Here is an 18843-nt window from a genome sequence, read left to right as displayed (position 1 = left end):
GGATACTTCATTTGATCTGGGACAAATGTAATGGGCTTTTTTGTTTATATGAAAACAAAAGTGAAATGAGAACAACAGGAACTCCAAGGCTTGCAGGTTACATGTGTTCACAAAGCACAGCAGAGAGAGGGTTAGGGAGGGCCTCCAAACAGACCTGCAGAAATGAAAAGAAGTTCACAGATACTTTAGCTGTCCGTGGTCACTGGAGATGACTTCTCTGTCATTAGCTGTATACAAAGAAAAACATGCAGACTTTGCTGTCATCATGTATGTCAAATTTCTAAATAGTTTTGATGAAAATGGCAAAAGTTTTTCTTGAACTGAATCATGATTTAGATGTTGGAAAATGGACAGTATGATAAAAAGCAAAATGCTAAGTCTTAAAGTTAAAAGAAGGTTCTGGCTTAAGTCTTGCAGGCCCTTTAAGAGTCTCTTAAGTCTTTGAGCAACTGATGACTATCAGTATAGAACAGTGAAAGGTGAGCTTGTTTGCTTATTCCTTGTATTGAAAACTCAAGTTTTGAGCCTTCCTTTTGATACCTCTTAAATTCAGTTGAAAAGGAGATATTTGATTCAGTTGAGAAATCTGCATAAATGATGTAAAACTTCATTGTTTCTTCAGATCCAGTTGGTGCTTGATTGCCACCCTGGTGTTCAAGATTAATTGTATGTGTTAAGATTTTGTTTAATTTTCATTTCCTAGGTATGAACACACAATCACCATCTTTTGGGCTGCTTTTATATTTTGTCAGAGATTTAAATTTCTAATCATTTTGCTATTGAAACTGAATTGTCTTGTTTGAAAAGCAGTTTTCTCTTCAGTTGTATGTTGCAGAGATGTTCTGAGAATGAGGAATGTGGCTGCTTAAGACCAGGTGTAGTTTTGAGGCATATTTTGAAGGACATGAGATAAGAGTGGAATGGGTGGGTTTAGCTGAGCGTACAAATGTTTCATTTTCGCATGCAAATATGGTCATGCTTTAGGAGTACTGAAGAGTGGGGTTTTGCTCTGTTTCTCTGCAGGTGAGAAGTAAATATGAGCTTGGCAACACACAACCATCAGTGCCAGGACCCTGTGATCTGAACTGTGTCTTCAGCTGACTTCCCAGCGGCCAGGTGCTGTTGATCCTGTACCATGGAGGACTGCCTTCACACCTCCTCCGAAAACCTCTCCAAGCTGGTGAGCTGGGCCCACAGCCATGGGACCATCTGCAGCCTCATCCCCAACCTCAAGCACCTGCTTTCCGAGGGGGCCCATGGCAACCTGACAGCCATGTGGGGCTGTAGTGCTGGCCATGCCTACCACTGGCCCCTGGCCGCCACTTGCCGGGCCGGTTCCCAGGAGCGTGTCTGCTTCCAGGACAGCCGCAGCTTCAACTCAGATAGCCCCAGCATGCTGGGGGTGCCGTCAGAGGCTCAGGCCAGCCCCCTGGAGCGCTACCCAGGCCGGCCAGGGAAAGCCAAGCTGGATTGCACCCGCACTCGTGACTCCTGCGACTTCTCCTACTGCAGTGAGCCGTCAGACCTGGGCGAGCCTGTGGAGGAGTACGAGGATGAGGCCACCCTCTTTGACATGGTCTGTGAGTCCTCTGTCACCGACGAGGACAGTGACTTTGAGCCACACCCGCACCGTGCTCCCACCGGGCCCCGCAAGCGGCCAGCAGCCACGGCCCAGGCCCAGGCCCAGGCTGCTGACGAGGGTGGCGGTGACGTGCTCCTCAAGAAGATCAAGCAGGAGCTCCCTGAGGACTACTATATAGTGGCCAACGCGGAGCTGACAGCCGGCGCTGATGGGCCGGCCCTGGCCCTGACACAGATGTCCAAGCCCAAGCCGCAGCCCCCGGCTGGGCCTTCCTGCCTGGCACCCACCAGAACTGTGCCCCAGCCAGCCGCAGGCCCCGAGCCTGACCCGCCGCGCCCTTGCGCCTCCCCGCCTGGCCCGCCCCGCATGGCTGTGCAGCGGCCACCCCGGGGACCCCTCGCCTCCCCGGCACGGGGGGCAGGTGGTGGCCCTGTGGCTGCCTTGCAGGTGCCAGCCACCAGCTCCAATGCCATCACCACTGCTGGGAAACCCATCAGCATCCCCCTCTCAGCCCTACAGCTGCCTGGTCAGGAGGAGCCACCAGCAGCTGCTGAGGAGACCCTGCCGTCCATCCCACAGCTGGCCCCGGGAGGTGAGCTGGCCGGCTCGCCCTCGGTGGGTGCCGACCCTGAGGTCAGCTCCAGCCAGCAGCAGCCCCAGGCAGTGCCCACCACCACCCCTGAGGCAGCAGCGCAGCTGATGCCAGGTAGGACACTGGGCGGGAGTAGAGGGGTGGTAGAGGCATTTTGGGGGTGTCCCCCACACCTGGCTCAGTGAGGGTACAGCGGGGGTGTATGTGTTGCATTGCATCAGGGTCCTGCTGGTACATAAGTCATTAGGTATGGAAGCCACATACACCTGGAGGGGATTCAGAAACTAAGCACCAACTAAGCACCAGCACCTGAGAAAGTGTACTGCAGCCACAGGCAAAATGGTTTGCAAGGTCCATTATGGGTACAGGTGTGTCATAGGAGAGAGCATGCAGTGACCTTGCTGTGTGCATGGGTCAGGGAGAACATGAACTGGGCCATGCCCCCTTGATGAAATAAAAAAAAGGGGTCTCAGCCAGTGTAGCCTAGAGTTGGAGAGTTTCATGTTTCCTTCACCTTGTCACATGGGTACTCTTGGACCTGGACAGGCAAAGGAGACAGGTTATCAGTACCAGGAAAGAGGTTTTTGCTTCTATAAATTGTTACCTATAAATCAGAGCAGTCTGTGGACACAAGAAGTATCAGTACAACCTTAACCATGAAACTGATAAAACTTTAATACATAATAAAATGGGTTTTTTCCATTTTCCCAGTGAAAGTTCTCATACACTGTGTCCATAATTTTTCTCATCTCCTGCCAAAGCACATAGAATTGGCATAAACAGATCAACATTATTGGATAAAGAGCATGTTAAAACAGCTGACTTCTGCTGAGTGATTATCCCATGTGAAGAATATCTGTTAGCTACAGGTCTTCAGTCTGTTTCTTGAGCAGACTTGTCAGCTTCCTCTGGGCCTGAGCAAAGACAGTTCTCACTCTTCCAGCTTCTTCTTTAGTGTTGCCATCCCAGGAGGAGACAAGGCAAGAGCAAGTTCTCCATCTGCGCCCTTGGACTGCCTGATCAAACAGAGTACAGACAAACAGTAAATGGGCTAAAAACTGCCTATATGCAGTCCTTGTAGCAGGTACTGCAAGAGCTAAAACCCATGACTTTAGCTTGAACATCCTGAAATCTGATTGAAGACTACTAAATCTTGCAACTGGTAAGAGCCTGCAGATCTTCTTGCCAGGTAAAACAACAGACAAAGTTAAATACAGTTTTACTAAGTAAAACCCTACTAAACATTAGAAATTTGGAAGGATGATAATTGTCTTAAAGCAAAACAAATTCTTCTTTAGGACCCATTTCTTGCATGACTGAATCTCTCAGATGTTACTTTGCAGTAGTCCTGTCATGTAACATACCTCATGGAAATTCCCTTGCAAAACTCCATCTGGTTTAGAACCAACTCTGCACTGCTAAATATGAGAAAGGCAGGATGCCTGATGCCACTCAACCCAAATTGTGTGTTAAATGTACTTATTCTGCTTTTTTCAGTTTGTAACCTATCACTGCTATATGTAGACCTGGTTTCTACCTGCCTCCCTCTGCAACTTGCTCAAGTCTCAAACTTGCAATTTGGGACAATGGAAGACAAACCTAAGCAGAATTTTTCCATGTTAAATGTGTGTTATCTGGGAGAGATATTTCAACAGATCCATTAAAAAATCCAAGCTGCTTTCAACTGTTTTTGCCAGGTTCTCAGAAGCTAAACAAGGTCAGCAGTTGTTACTGTTTAGAGTTAAACTTTACAAGAATGGAGGCAGCACAACACTTCTGCATTTATATAGTTTCAAAAACAGGATTGGTCTATGTCTAGTGTCTAACTTTGAGGGCAAAATGGGATTGCACCTGGATTACTCCCACTGCCTAAATCAACCCTCAGAACCTCCAAGTGATGGGTTCTCAGAGTGCTGTCCAAATTCCAGTTTATTCAGTTATGTTCTCAGTGGTTAAATTTCTTGTGCTGTTTCAAAAAAGCATTACACAATTCCTCTCCTCAGACTGGTCCAGTGTTGGTGTCACATGCTGTTATTTTACTCAGAGGTAGTGGCATTTTAATGAAGATAAACTGATTGAGATATGACTAAAACTTGATATGTGAGTAAAGTCCCACATTTCCATAGAGCCTTCTCCTTCGGGAAAGAAGAGCTGGCATTATTAAATGTTCAAGTTGCAAGAAGATGGGCAATGTTGGAAATTGAATTTATTACAGATGCACAGCATATTCTTGCAGGTAAATGTAGGGGTTTGATTAAAGACTAGATGCTCATTTACAGTGCTTTTGTTAGATTGTCTCCTAATGAAGAGTGATGTACTGAAAGTGGGGCATGATTTATAAAATTTGAGCAATATTGAACTACAAGAGGATGTTTATCTATTCTGTGTTAAAATTTTCTGTCCTAAACAGACAGATGTGAGTCTTTTACATTCTGGTGTAAAAAAAAAGGCAGTAACTAAGTAAAAAAAAGGTCAAAAAGGTCAAAAAGGTCAAAAAGTCTAGAGCTTTTATTAATTTATAGACTCAGTGCCTGCTTAACTAAACAAAGTTGAAAGAGAGCAGGGAATTTAAATTCTGCCTTGTCATCTCCAATATCTGAAGCCTTGCTTCTGGTCCCATTAGAACTGTTGGTGTAAGGCCTAAGATCTACAGGACTAAGGCCTTATTTAAGTTATCATTAAAGGCTGCAATCCAACCAGCAAGAAATACTACTTGAGCTTTAGTTTAAGTGATACATCCTTGCTTTTATATCAGAGACAGCTGATAGTAATTCCATAGATGGTGAAAGTCAATTAGTGACATTTGGATGTCTGAAATGAGGAATGGAAATGATTTGGTGTTATTGCAGAAAGCTATGGAAGGAGACTGTGGCTCAGAGAAGGACAGAGTTTATTTTGAATGAACACAAGTTTTGATTCTGAGAGACGTAGGATTTGCTTTGTAAACAGAATTGCTGAAGAATTTGTGAAGAATACTGAATTTCCACTTGAAGACTGAGGCTGAAGATATGTTTTGTATTAACAAGACAGTGCAGCAGGACATTTCTGATTCAACATTAGTGCATCACTATAAATACAGGAGCAAAGAGTCCCATGATAAAAAAAAGATATCCAACCCCTATGTACAAACTGTGCTGAATGCATAGTAGTAAGCAGAGATGCAAAATAAAAAATCATTTGAAGTATTGACTGTATTGACTGGAGTTGTTGCTTCTGTCAGAGATGTAGCAGATTACATTCTGTGTGTACCATCACAATGCCTTCATGTAGATCCATCAGTGAATCGCCAGATTGCTTGTTTTATGTGTACAGGCATTTTCAGAGTGTGGAAGGGAAAGAGTGTCCACAAGCACCTCTCCTCTCATAGTGCTGCTCACTGTCCTGGCATTGTGGTTATCAAAAGGACCTGTGTTTGAATGTGAGCTGTGATGGATGCTGGTCTGTGCTGAGGGCAGTGCTCAGCCTTCCTGGCTCTGATGTCTCTGCTCTGAGATCCTCTCAATTCTTTCATTTTCTGTAACAGTGTGGATATCCCTTTAGGTTACAGGTGTTCATAAATGTCTGTCTGAACATGACCATTATAAAATGGAGTGCATCTGGGGATGGTGGATATCGAGGTAGAGTGCTTAGTGGAATATTTTAAGTATTTCTCTGTTATCAGAAGAAGTAGGGTCTCTCCCTTTCCTCTCTTCTTTCTGTTTGCAATGCCTGCAATGGTGTGAGTTTAAATTAAATGAGAACCAAGATCCTCATATAAGATTTGTGGATTAGAAGCTGTTGGATGAGCATCAAAACGTTACAAAACTTCGAGGTGAAAGGAGTCTCTTCACACCTTATGAACTGACAGTTTTGACTAGATTTAGCTCTAACTTCTTAATCACTGTTTATCTATAAAAAAAAGTGTCAGCCTCGCACATTCCAAAGAAGTGCAAAGAAGAAAAAATAGCACCTTTTTTAGGGGTGTATATAAAGCATACAGAAAGGCAGAATTAATCCTTGTTGTAATTATTTCAAGCCCAGTGGAACCGTGCCAAATAGCACAAGAAAAATAATCACATCGAAAGAAATTTATAAAACTCTTATTTAAATTATGTTCTTCCAACAACATTAAATAACTGCTGATCTCTGTACTTTTGGTTTACATACAAATGTTGATGAGTTTTGGCTAAAATGACTGCTTGAAGCCTATCTGCAGGGACGTATGCTGCTGAATATGGTCAAGTGACCACTTAAATATATGTAGGGGTGAGACTGTCTCTTCTCTTTGTGTTGTACTAAAGAGATCAGAGTCCACTGGTGACTCTTTAGGTCCCATAATGGAAATCTATTGCTGCTCTAGTCAATGGACTAAAAATAGTAAGTGCTGAGATACATAATTACAAAAAATATAGGTTTGTTTTTGGTTGTTTTTTTTTTAGTTGCTAGGGCCTGGCTTATTTAGAAGACTAAAATTACTAATTACATCATTATAGTTATAAGTATCAGAAAAAAGAAGCTATTGACATGATTAATCACCTGATCTTGCAGCAGTGATTTGCAAGCCCACTCCTGCCTTCAATTACCCTCATCTAAATGCTGTTACATTATAATCTAATGTTTTGGGGTCTGTATTCTAGAATTCTAGCTAGACATCTTTATTCTAGAAGTCTAGGTTGTGATTACTTACCATTCTAATATTATAAGAGAGTTCTGTTTAAAAGCAGGACAGTAGCATAAAGAGGACAAGTTCAGCCTTGGCAGAGTAGTTGTGTAATTGCTTTTATCATCTGGGTGCACAGCATGACAAACAAACTTTTAAAAAAGAAATGAACCTGTAGTACTAGCAACTGTAATACAGGAGTTGTTTATGCAGCTGTTCCTACAGCTGTTCTGTTTGCAGAAGAACACAGAAATGAAAATTCATCAATTATTACAATATCTTTAGATTTTTGCTGTGCTTAAGAAATGTATCAATTACCTTTCAGGACTTCCCATTTATTTTCTTTAGTGAAGATTCCTTTCAGACGCAGAAAGCTCATGCCAGCCTTTTTGTATAATCAGCAATGGACTTTGTCATGTAGAGGTTTTCCCTAATACTAAGTGTTTATCACAAACCTATACATGCAAAAGATTAGGATGCTGCTTTCCTTGATGTCAAGGGTTTGTTTCCTCTTTTCACCATGGACCTCCTCTGAGTGGAACTACCTGCAGCACAAAGAGACATCTCCTGGCAGCAGTCTTACTGGAGATATAGATACAGATATATACACTTCTTTGAGGAAACCATTCATGAGTATTCATACTGAAAGTAGATTGGTGTAGGAGATGTTTGGGGATGATGGGCTTTTCGTTGAATTCCTGCAATAAAAGGTGCATAGGCCTGCTAATCCTGTGTAATGGAGGAAGGCGAAAGATTGATTGTTTCCATACAATCTGTGAAAGTTATTTGCCTGAAGCTAGGAGGGAAAGAAAAGGACTATTGCAGCCAGGCCCCAGCAGTTTTTAAGGATTAGTTTTGTAAAGCATGCCAAGTTCAGCTGATAAACAGTTGAGAATATTCACTGGAGTTCTACATTGAAGAAATTGCATCACTGAAAATTATTGACTCTTCATTTAAATATATATTTTTCATTCTAAGTACCATAGCATGAATAGTATTGAGGAAGATGGTGTGTGATACCACAAGACAAACTGCCCATTTCAATGAATGGTTGTGTTCTGGAGCATCACAATTGATTTCAGACCTAGGCATATACTCTCTCCCCCATTACCCTAACATGAAACTCAGAACAGCAAAAAACAGCATGCACAATGAAAAGTAGAAAACAATGACTTTTGCAAACCAACATAATTGAGACGCTATGTTCTCCCTTTCTCTAGGGTGTCTAAAATAGGCAACTTTTTGTGTGAAGTGCTCTGTTTTATGATACTGTCGTATAAAATAAGAAAATAATGCCTCTGCTGGTTCCATCTGTCTGGGAAGATACAGGAAAGAATAAAAAAAAATTGGACACATCTGTACTGAACATCACTTTAATTTTAGGAAATAGATTATTTAACATGGTGCTTTTGATCAGAGATCAGTTCCTTTGTGTGATCTTTGCAATTGTTTCATTTTGGAGCTATTTTCAGCTTATGATTTGTGAGTTTTTAAGAAAAAAGAAACAAGGGTCAGATTTGGATCTGCAGAGGAGATGCAACACAGGAGCCAAGAGAGATGCTGACCCTGGAAAGGCTTCAGACAGTCACTTTACTTTTGCACTTCAGATGGGATGCTGGCAGGAAAAGGGAACACAGGTCTTTATGGTTTAGATCAGGACACTTTCTGAGAGTGATTTTTCACTTTGTGTGAGGCTGGCTAAACAGGGCCTAGAAAGTGATCGTTATCCTGTTTTGGGTAGTGGTGAGACCACACCTCAAATCCTGTAGTCAGTTTTTGGCTCTGCACTCCAAGAAGGACATTGAGGTGCTGGAACATGTCCAGAGAAGGGCAACAAATCTGGGAAAGGATCCAGAACACAAGTCTGATGAGGAGCAGCTGAAGGAACTGGGGTTGTTTAGCCTGGGCAGCCAGGTAGGTGGTGGTCTCTTCTCCCAGGCAAATGACAGGTTGAAAGGAAATGGCCTCAAGCTGCACAAGGGGAGGTTATGGTTGAATATTGGAGAAAATTTCATTATCTAAGGGGCTCTAAAGCATTGGAACAGGCTACCCAGGGAAGTGGTAGAGTAATCATCCCTGTGAAACTATTCAAAAACACTGTGGATATGGTGCTTGAGGACATGGTTTAGTGGTGAACATGGTGATTGTACTAACTGGGTGGTTGGTCTTGCTATCTTAAAGGTCTTTTCCAGCCTTGACGATTCCATGATTCAATGATTCTATACCCACAGAAGGACTACTTCACATTTGTATTCAAGATCTAAGGTTTTAACAGTGGGGGAGAGCTATTTTCACCTGTCTCAGTGATGGGAATATGGCATTTTTGCATAAACTGTTCTGTGAAGCCAGCACGCAGTGACTACTCATTTCTCCCATTTTCTTCATACCTAAATTATATCCCTCTTAGTGAGTCTTCTGTCATGTCATCTCTTTTTTTTGTGCTTGCAGTGAACCTAGAATCTGGTTGAGTATGAAACAGATCAGTAAAAATATCTAAGTGTATTTTGTATCTCTCTGAGCCAGAGAAAAATTTGGAATACAAATTTGAAATTCTTGTTTGAATTTTTCCAGAAAAGAAAACAGAAGCATGATGATATTTTAGGTATTTTATTGTGGCTGGCACAGCACAGAGCAGTACTTGCTAAAACATTCAGATCCTGGAAACAGTGAAACATGAAATCCATCTTTCTTTGATAAAGTATGCTTAAATGAAGCATATGCCCATTCCAGGAAGTGTTGAAACAGACTATTAAATCAAAGCCTCTAGGGAGAGAAAGTGGAACGGCTGCTTTCCCTCATGACTTGTTCTTGCTGGGACACTCCACAGAATGGTCACAGGAAAGCTGCTCTCAGCACTGGTTGTTTTTAACAGCTTGAATGTGGCTGGTGGCCTCAGTGGAACAGTGTGGCAGAACTGCATTTTCATTTCCCAAATAAGTCTACTTTTGTCTGCTGCCCTTCAAAAATGGAAGAATGCTGCTGATCACAAAAATGTTGTGTTAGACATGGCAATTCCCAGGTCATGGTTCCCACTAAGTCCTGCCCATGGTGGGAGTGGGGGGTGGGGTTTCCTGTCTACATTTCTTTTGAAAAGTGCTGCTGAGAACCCTGCTGAGTCTGAATAAAACTTTACTTAATTATATACATTGGTCATTAAGTGCATTGGCTGCATCTAACTTCTAATACATACCTGTTAATCCCTTTAACTCTAATTGAACAGTAAATGCACATACACAAAGGGAAATTTTGCAGGTGTTCCTGTTGATTGAACTGCGGGTGACTATCGCAGTGACACTGTGTGCTGTAGCTTTTCATTAACTTCATAGGTCTTCATGATGAAAACATCACTTGAAACCATACAACAATAGATTGATAATATTTAATCAATTGCTTTCTACTGTGTACTTGGGAAGGAAAAAATGAAAGAAAAAAGCCAATTTTCTGTTTTGCTCAGAGAAGGAAAAAATGTATTCTGAGCTATTCTACTCCAGGTCACATCACCTCAGTGCAACAGCTGAATGTACTGTATTATTTCAATCAGGAAACCTGTACCAAAAGATCAAGCCTGTGAAAAATAAGAATGTTAATCTCTGATCCTTGAACAGCTTGTTTTGATTTTATGTTTACACTCATTTCTCTTTTCACTGGGTATGTACCTCATCTCTGCTTTCTGACAGTGACTGGTCAAGCACAGCAGTATGAATGAGCCAGAGAAGCGTTGATGTTTTTGTATGGAAGCAATTTCATTTTGTCCACAACTTGGAGCCCTCTCCTGATTGTTACAGGCTCTGTCCTTCAGTCACGTTAACATGCCAGAATATGGAGTTTCTTTCTGTCCTTTGATGGAACATTGCCTTTTGTTTGGGACTTCATTTCTCTTATGACTATAAATCTAAGGAAACAAAATAACAGACAGGAACACTATTCCTAGCAATTTTATTTTTCCTCTCTATATAAAGAATTGGCTTTATGCCTCTGTTTCCCTCACCCCCCCCCCCCCATTTAAGATAGTCCTCAGAAAGAGGAAAACTTACAGTTTGACAATAACTTGTCCCATTACCATTCACTTACAGAATTGTTAAATACATCAGACTGTTTATTGTGCTGGTGTCTATTAAAATAGCCATGTATATGTATAACACATCCACTATTATATCCATTAAACTATGTCCCATGTCACCTCTTCTAATAATTAGTTTGTGTCAGTTTTGGTATGAACTCATTCAGTAGCAGGGGAACTGATTGTTCATATCCTATATAGAAGAACAAATTATTTTTATGGAAATAACAATCCTGACAGGAAAATTTTGACAGTGTAAATACAGAAGAGAAATAATAACAATATTCTGAGCAGCAGAGAGGTATGTAATTTCTGTATATTCTCCTGAATATACATAGCTAGAAAACATCTGAAACTCCTCATTTTACTTAAGGAGACTTTACTCAAGTAGAGCTGCAAAATGTGACTAAATATTTACTCAATCAAACTATGATAAATTAGGTTTAAACACGTATCCAAGGACAGAAAGAAATTAATTGTGCCATGAACAACAGTCCAGCTATTGATGAATGCGCTTCTCTTGCAGGTTTGTCTCCTCACTGTGCAAAATTTCCAGCTGCTCCTGCACCTCCTGGGAGCCTTTGTCTTTGCAAATGCATGGGCATGCCATGGCTAGTCTGGAATAAAGAGATCTTTGGTCAGCCAGGGTGTGTGAGCAGCTGCTTATCACAGTATCTGATGCTTGAGGGCTGTCCTCCTTCCGAAAGCTGGGATGTATTCATGTCTCTGCCCTCTGCCTAGCTTTGAATCTTCCCCAGTCTTGTAGGGCCTTTGCATTTTAAACTTCCATCCCTTTAATGTGATGAGAGTTGTGTTTGTAAAGGTTAAATTAAAGCTCTGTTGTCATTTTTTCTAGAGTGTGAGGAGGAGAGAATTCAGCACAAAACAGAAAAGCAGGCTAAAAATATATCTTAGAAGCTGTTTCACTTGAAGTGTTAGACTTCATTCTCTCTGGAGAACTATGTGATGAGCTGCTTCTCAAATACTGCTTTCTGAGCCAGTGAAGACAAAAGAAATATGTCTGTTCAAAGTGTGCACGGAAGTTCTTTATGCAGGTTTGTAAATCATGAGCTCTTCATAGAATTTATGTCCTTTGTAGCTTACTTCACTCCTACTGGACAATAAACAGTGAAAGGTAAAAACAAATTGGTCTTGCTGGGCAAAATCACCAACAGAGAATTTCAGAAATGATACATCAAGATCTCTAACAAGGAAGTTGGAGTACTTTACTAAGTTAAAAATGGTAAGAGAAAAAATATTGAAATGCAGTTCTTCGGAGTGCATGTGCTGCAATCTGTATTACCAGAAGTAAATGCCATGGCCTGCCAACACATTTCCTCTTCCCCTGGCTGAACTAGTAGATAGTTCAGACAGAATAGGAAGGGGTACTTTTTTTATTCACTTTAATAAAATAGAGGGAAAATTTCTGCAGTCTTTAATAAGCAATATATCAACCAAGTGCTGTCAGCCTGTGTAGAGAGTTTCACAGTATGATTTATTATGTTAATTACAGTCATGTGGGCCTCATGCTCTTAAGTCTGAAACTGCTCACATTCTCAGCTTGATTTAAGAATATGCTTTGGCCAAGACTTAAAGTGCAGCTTATTATGATTAATGTAATAAAATATTTATTACATTCTCCTTTTCTTTGTTTCTCTGCTTGCTGCCCCAGTTAGACTGACTCATTTTGAAACACGGATGTAAATTAGATTTCAGATGATGAGGATTCTCATCTGGTTTTAATCTCTCTCTTTGGTGTTATGTTTTTTTCATATCCTTTGTTCTTACTCTCTCTTCTCTCCCCCTCATCTTTGTTTCTCTCCCATATTTCCCAGTTCTGCTTCTCAGTTGCTGTTTAGAGTGAACCAAAAGCAGGCAAATTTCATAGCCCTGCCTTATTCGTTCCAGACTTCTTGCATTGCTTTCTCTGCTGTGCTTATTAAAGGTTTTTCTTAAATGTGATGACATTAAAACTGGTGCTACACTGTAGCTGAGAACATGCTAAGCCTCTGGTGAAATGAGGTGGCATGTTTTGCATGTTTTACATTAAAATTCTTCTTAGAGAAAACTGAACTGAAAGGGCCCTGTTTCTCATTCTTCTTCCACAGGGCTCTCAACTGCAGAGAGGCACAAAATTCCAAATATTCCAAAATGTGTGCCAAATATTCCAAAACGCTATATAAATTTTTACCTGTGATTTTGTGCAAACCAGCCCAGTAGTTAAATTTCTGGCTAAGCAATCACTGCTTCTGATATCTGCTTGCACATCTATAAATCTGGCTTTTTCTGTAGGTGCATGGAAAGATGGAAGACTTAACAAAAATATAGACTCTTGGTTTTGTTATGCTGGAAGAGGATCTTTCACCATGAGAAGGGTATAATTTTCAAACTATAAACTTAATTTAATAAAGGAAGCGTGTCTCAGATCTTTACAGTTTTACTCTCCTCATTGTTGTTTTTTTCTTCTTTTCTTTCCTCTCTTCAGCTTTTGAATCAAGTCACTGTATACATATAAATATTATTCAGTTCCACCTTCTATACAGATAATGACTTAGTGCAGTTGATTTCTACATAAGCAGATACTTAATCATAGGGACACCAATCCAGAACACACTTAAAATATGCTTTATGGAATTGGAAACTTACTTGGAAGAAAAACTGATTCCCTGCTGAGTGTATGTATGCAACACTTTCCAGAATCATGCTGAGCCAGGTCCTCTTTGAAAATGAGTGTGTCTCTTCTCTGTGCATCACCCAACTTCCAGTTCTCAGGGTAGTGTAGAGCATTACCATCATTCCTTTAATTGCTTCTGCCACAAAGCATTAAGTAACCAACGTATTTTGAATAGGCAACTTTTCTTTATGTTGCTAAGACATCCTGGGTAAAAAAAAAAAATTAAAAAATCTGTTTTCCAGAGTTAAATATTTAATCTGAAGAAAATAATTATCAAAAAGTGTCTCTTCATTTTTAAACTGAAACCAGTACCTAGAGTTTTCTAATGGTGTTAGCCATTAACTGTTGGGAATTATTAGAATATTATATGGCTGAATAAAAAGACACATGCTCAACATACAGCTGATAGTAGCTTCACATTATAGGTAATATTTTCCCACTTACCTACTCCAATTTCCATTTCACCAAACAACCTGATTTGTTAAACCTGAGCTCTGAAAGAGTAGAAGTTACATCTTAGAGCTGAATATTGTTGAAGGAAGTTTAGTCAGTTATTTTGAAAGGAATGGAGTTTCACATTTTTTAAAAAGTTTTCTAATGGTTTTGGGTTTGTAGTATTGAAGATTCTAAGTGTGACTTTTATATCCTCCTCCTCCTCTATGAAGGGTTGAGTCCCTAAATGTCAATTATATAAAGGTCCAAATAATTTATTTTTATATACCTCCTGTAAAGATAGTAGCTATGGAAATAAGAGTGGGATGAGGTGTGGCAGGTAGACCTGGAGATGGTTGCAGGGTTAGTTACAGGCCAGGTGACTGACTTGGAATGGGCCAGATAAAATAGCAGATTCCACTCCAGCTGCCAGCTGAGTATATTTTGTCTGTACATTACCTATGTACCAGATATATGGGTTTCTCAAAATATTTTCTGTTTCTGCTGTTCTCCATGTTGTGTCCAAGCTGTAGCATCCTGCTCTGCATTGTTGCAGTGTTGGGCAAGCCTGGGAGAGCTGGAGTTGGTATACTTCTTCCTGTCAAATGAAGGTTGAATATGGATAAATATCCCAGGATGCACAGGAAATACATCCCACTTTGCATTGCAGCAGTTCGTGCCAGTGCATCTCAGAACAGCTTCAAAAGGAGATAGGAAACTGTATGGCCTCATACTACAGAAATGCCAATGAAATTGTTCAGTGGAAGAAGGGAAATGCAAGGTAAAACTGGAATGCAGCACTTCTCTTTTCCACTACCATGATGAAAACAAAACCAGACAGATGAAGTGAAGTGATAGGAACATAGCTGAATAGATGAAGTGAACCAATAGGAACACTTTCTATTTAGAAAATGCATTTTTAGAATGGCTTTGTGCTGGAATGGCTCAGATGTCGCATGCATCAGGTGGAGAAGGAAGGCAGCCTTTTAAAAATTGGAGTTCCAACAGTGCTGCTGTTTTGCACTGTTTGTTAGCAATTGCTCTATCCACTGAAAAAAACCCAAAAAAACTGGTGAGACAGTCAGTTGTAGGAGAACATAACTTAATCCCTTGTCATAGCCACAGGTTTTCTGACATCTAAGGATTGTGGAGAAGTCCCCTTAATATCGATCTGTATTTTGTTGTTGGCTTTACCAGCAGTCAAATTGCGTCTCAAATCTTTTGAAGCTCTTGTGAGAAAGTAGTGAAAGAAAGCACAAACTGGAAGTCAGCTCTAGTGTCTGAGTGAGCATTCATTACCAGGCCATGCTGTACGTTGCAAAAAATATACAGGTGACTACAGCCTATTTTAGTGACTTTACTTCATGGAGATACCTATGAATAAATATTCCCATACTCATTTGTTTGCAGTCCATGTCCTTTTTCCTTTGATATAATCTAAAGCTTTGTAATTTTAGAATCATAAAACATTTTGCAGATAATTTCATTGGAGCAGGTTAACTGAAAAGAAGTATAATTTTTTTGGCCAAAAACGTAGTGTCTTTCATAAGTGGATATTAATTAATTCTCTAATAAGATTTTACATGCCAATGAAAGTATTTTCTGAAAATGTTAAAATAGAGTTGAACATTTTAAATGTTAAAATAGAGTTTAACTTAATATAGTGGGAACAGGGAACTTTAACTGTTAAACAGAATTTAGTAACAACATCAGAGGGGTTAGACATTCAAGAAAAAATACAGAAGCAGTTTTTTCTACTTAATCTCAGGATGTTTCTGCAAATGTTTAGAGGCACTTCTGCTGTGGACACCTTCTGCTCTTACCCTTACCCTCATTTTTGGCAGCAAGACATGAGAATGGTATTCACTGGTTTATTCTTGTGATACGGTGAAAACCAGTTGTCAGCTTTCTAAGTTTGGCATGCAGAACAAGTACTAATATTCTGGGATGCTGTGGTATGACAGTGGCATTCAGCTGGTTCTGACAGGGCGGCAGTAGCATGGCTTCCAGGGGGACACATTTGTCAGAGGCTAATGCAGCTGTTCCCCATTTTGACTTGACCATAACTACCTCGTAAAACAGCGTGACCTCTGCTCACTGAGACTGTAGATTTGAGAGTGTTGTTTGCCTATAGATTCCTTCTTGAAACAGGAGGGGACTGGAGAAAATGGTAGGAGCAGGCTGTGGTTTACTTAGCTGTTATAATGGGCTGCGTATTGCCACGGCCCAAAGGCTGGATATCACTACTTTTCAGTTACTGCAAAACTGCAAAAAAGAGGGGCAAGAGCCAACCTGCAAGGTGTTGGGGAGTGGAGAGAGGGCAGTTCGCTCCAGAATAGAGATATGTGGTGCTTTGTGTGTGGTTAACTATGCTTTTTCACTTGAATGAAAGCATATTGGTGGAAGCAGGACTGCTGCAGAGGCATTTTCCTAGGCAGGACAAAAATTTGGCAGAGAAGACTCAGCTGGTGATGTGATTATGACCAAGAAAACCCACCTTACTTTTAATGTACATCTGTGAGATCTCACTGCTCACCATATGCAGAGTTTAAGACTTTTTGCAATAATAACTCAGGTTTGTGACTCCCACTGATGTGCAAATGCTCTCTGAACATTAACAATCTGTGTCTGTCATGAAAGCAAGTGCCTTTCCTCCTGCCCTATGTAATTACAGAGGTTACATCCTTTCCAGGGAGTCGAAGTGTGTGTATGTGTGTGAGCTGAAATTAAAACAAGCCTGAGTTTGATAACTCTGTTGATAATATTAGGTCTTGGCTGTGTTAAGATCAGATTATGAAAAGATCAGAAAACAGCTGTTCCTCTGTGGGAGAGATCATCTGATGGTCGTGGGCTAGCCTGGGACATCTGCTCCCACTAGGTTTTCTGTTTAATCTCTGCCTGGTCACTTTATCTCTTTCACTTCATTTGAACTAGAACATCTTAAGTACTCATCACCTTTTCAAACTCATAGTTGTGAGTTTACCCTGGACCCCCCAGTAAGGTGGGTTTTCCTGTCTTTTTCTGCCACACTCTGGTTTTCTTGGAAATGAAACTGTGGTGTGGGATATGATAAGAAACACAAGACCTATAACCAGGTCCTTTGTGCAGTGATGCAGCTGAGGGGGCAGGACCTCAGGAAATGTATCTCCACTATTTTTTTATGCTTCTGCTTGTGATCTGTGAAACAGGGGTAACAGTACTACTAGTTCCAAAGACTGCATTATGACAAGGAAAAGACAGTAAGGGTAGCTTGGCTTCATAGATCAATGATGACAGTAATTTTTGGTTGATTGGTTCTGACCAACCATCTGAGAGAAATTAGACTGTAACACAAGAGTACTTGTATTCCTCAAACCTAACAACAGAGGCATACAGAAGACTATAAGAAAGGTGGAAGCATATATAACACTTCCCCGTTCTTCTATCCCACATCAGTTTGCAGCTTGGGGATGTTCTGATATAGAGGTGTTTTCTAGGAGGACTTGGTGGCTTTTTTTTCTGTGCTTTTACCCTGTTTTGGAACCCATGGATACTGAAGACTTGATGATACACTGAGTAGTTCAAGTTCAAGAGCAAATAGGCTCCTGATTGCAGTAGTCAAGGAATTAGTGTAGACCCCCACCAGTGTTTCCAGTAGTTTCTACCAGCTCCACAGAACGTTAAAAAGAGCTTTGGTCTCTATTCAGCAAGATCAGCAAAGTGAGACAAAGCAAACATCTGGGAACTGTTACATGGGAAACTCCCCACATTTATGCCATGCTACATGATACGCCACCAATATTTGAGTGGTCTTGTAGGAGGAGAATAATCCATTACTACTACTTCAGCCTGGATTCACCAAAGTAGAGGTAGCTCTCCTGATGTGGCTGCAGGAAAACCTGACCCATTCTTCTTTAATGTTTCCCACCTGCCGTGTGAAGTAGCACACAACAAACCAGTGCAGGAATGCAGTGTTTCTGGGGTACTGTTTTCGTAATGTAAGTTGGGGGAATCTTTAATTCAGCATGGGTTTTATAACTGTTCGCTGTAGATAGGGCAATTTCCTTTGCAGATTGAGGAAAGATGCTGTAACATAAATGACTGACTGGGTGTCACTGCTGTGTTGTGACAGGCTATCCTTTAAGAAGAAGTGATTGATGACATTTATAAAACTGAGCCATTATATGTGCTGTTTATATTGAAATAGAACTTAGGATGTGGGCTGTCAGTCAAAGCAATCATTACTTACACAGTTCTATAACAAGTGGTGGTGGTGGGTGCAGTGAACAAAATACCAGAGTAAATGTTTGTTTTGGATCTTTGAACAGGGCTGTCTCTTTTTTTTAGCTTGCATCTAGCCACACTAAGAGGATCTATTATGTACACTGCCTAGAGCATGAGGCTTCACTGTAGGCTTTGAAGAGCTCTTTGATACTGACATCAGTATTAAAATGAGTTTCTGAATCAGGCAGGTGACCTTTCTTGCTCCCCTGGAGCACAGTTCAAGAAAACCTCAGTCCTTTGTAGCAGCATTTTCTCCTGCCTGCAGAAGCCCCCAAAGGCCTCAGTAGCAGATGCCCACTTCTCTGTGCTTTGCAGAGGATTTGAGAAACCTCTCTTAGTGGGTGAGTGGTGTGGATGCAGGATGCCTCTCTCTGAAAGCACAGGGCCTGATCATGAGGATTATAAGCTCAGTCCTGCTTCTATCCTGCTGGGAAGTCCTGGGGCAAGTCATTCCCTGTGTCTCTCTCTGCAGATGTGGTATGGAGGTGATGGGGTGAACTTTCCTGAGAGGCACTCTGTAGATTGGTGGAAGGAGAAGCCGCCCAGCTCTGCACCAGTGTTTCTGCACCACATGGAACACTGCAGGGAGGGTAGGGAAGGA

General features: G+C 41.0%; 1 protein-coding gene across 1 annotated transcript in view; it reads left to right on the top strand.

Annotated features, from left to right (window-relative positions):
* Positions 1–18843, top strand: part of KIAA1958 (KIAA1958 ortholog) — a 65055-nt gene that overhangs the window by 29639 nt on the left and 16573 nt on the right. Inside the window, exon 2 of the mRNA XM_071424444.1 lies at positions 1024–2288. Within this exon, the coding sequence (XP_071280545.1) occupies positions 1136–2288 (1153 nt within the window). The 5' untranslated portion in view covers positions 1024–1135. The remainder of the gene's footprint in view (positions 1–1023; positions 2289–18843) is intronic.

Source organism: Agelaius tricolor, unplaced genomic scaffold (assembly GCF_023055355.1).
Source record: "Agelaius tricolor isolate 1412-34295 unplaced genomic scaffold, bAgeTri1.0.p SCAF_4, whole genome shotgun sequence".
NCBI classification, from domain to species: domain Eukaryota; kingdom Metazoa; phylum Chordata; class Aves; order Passeriformes; family Icteridae; genus Agelaius; species Agelaius tricolor.
The sequence above is the reverse complement of the archived record's forward strand: the minus strand, read 5'-3'. Positions and strand labels throughout refer to the sequence as shown.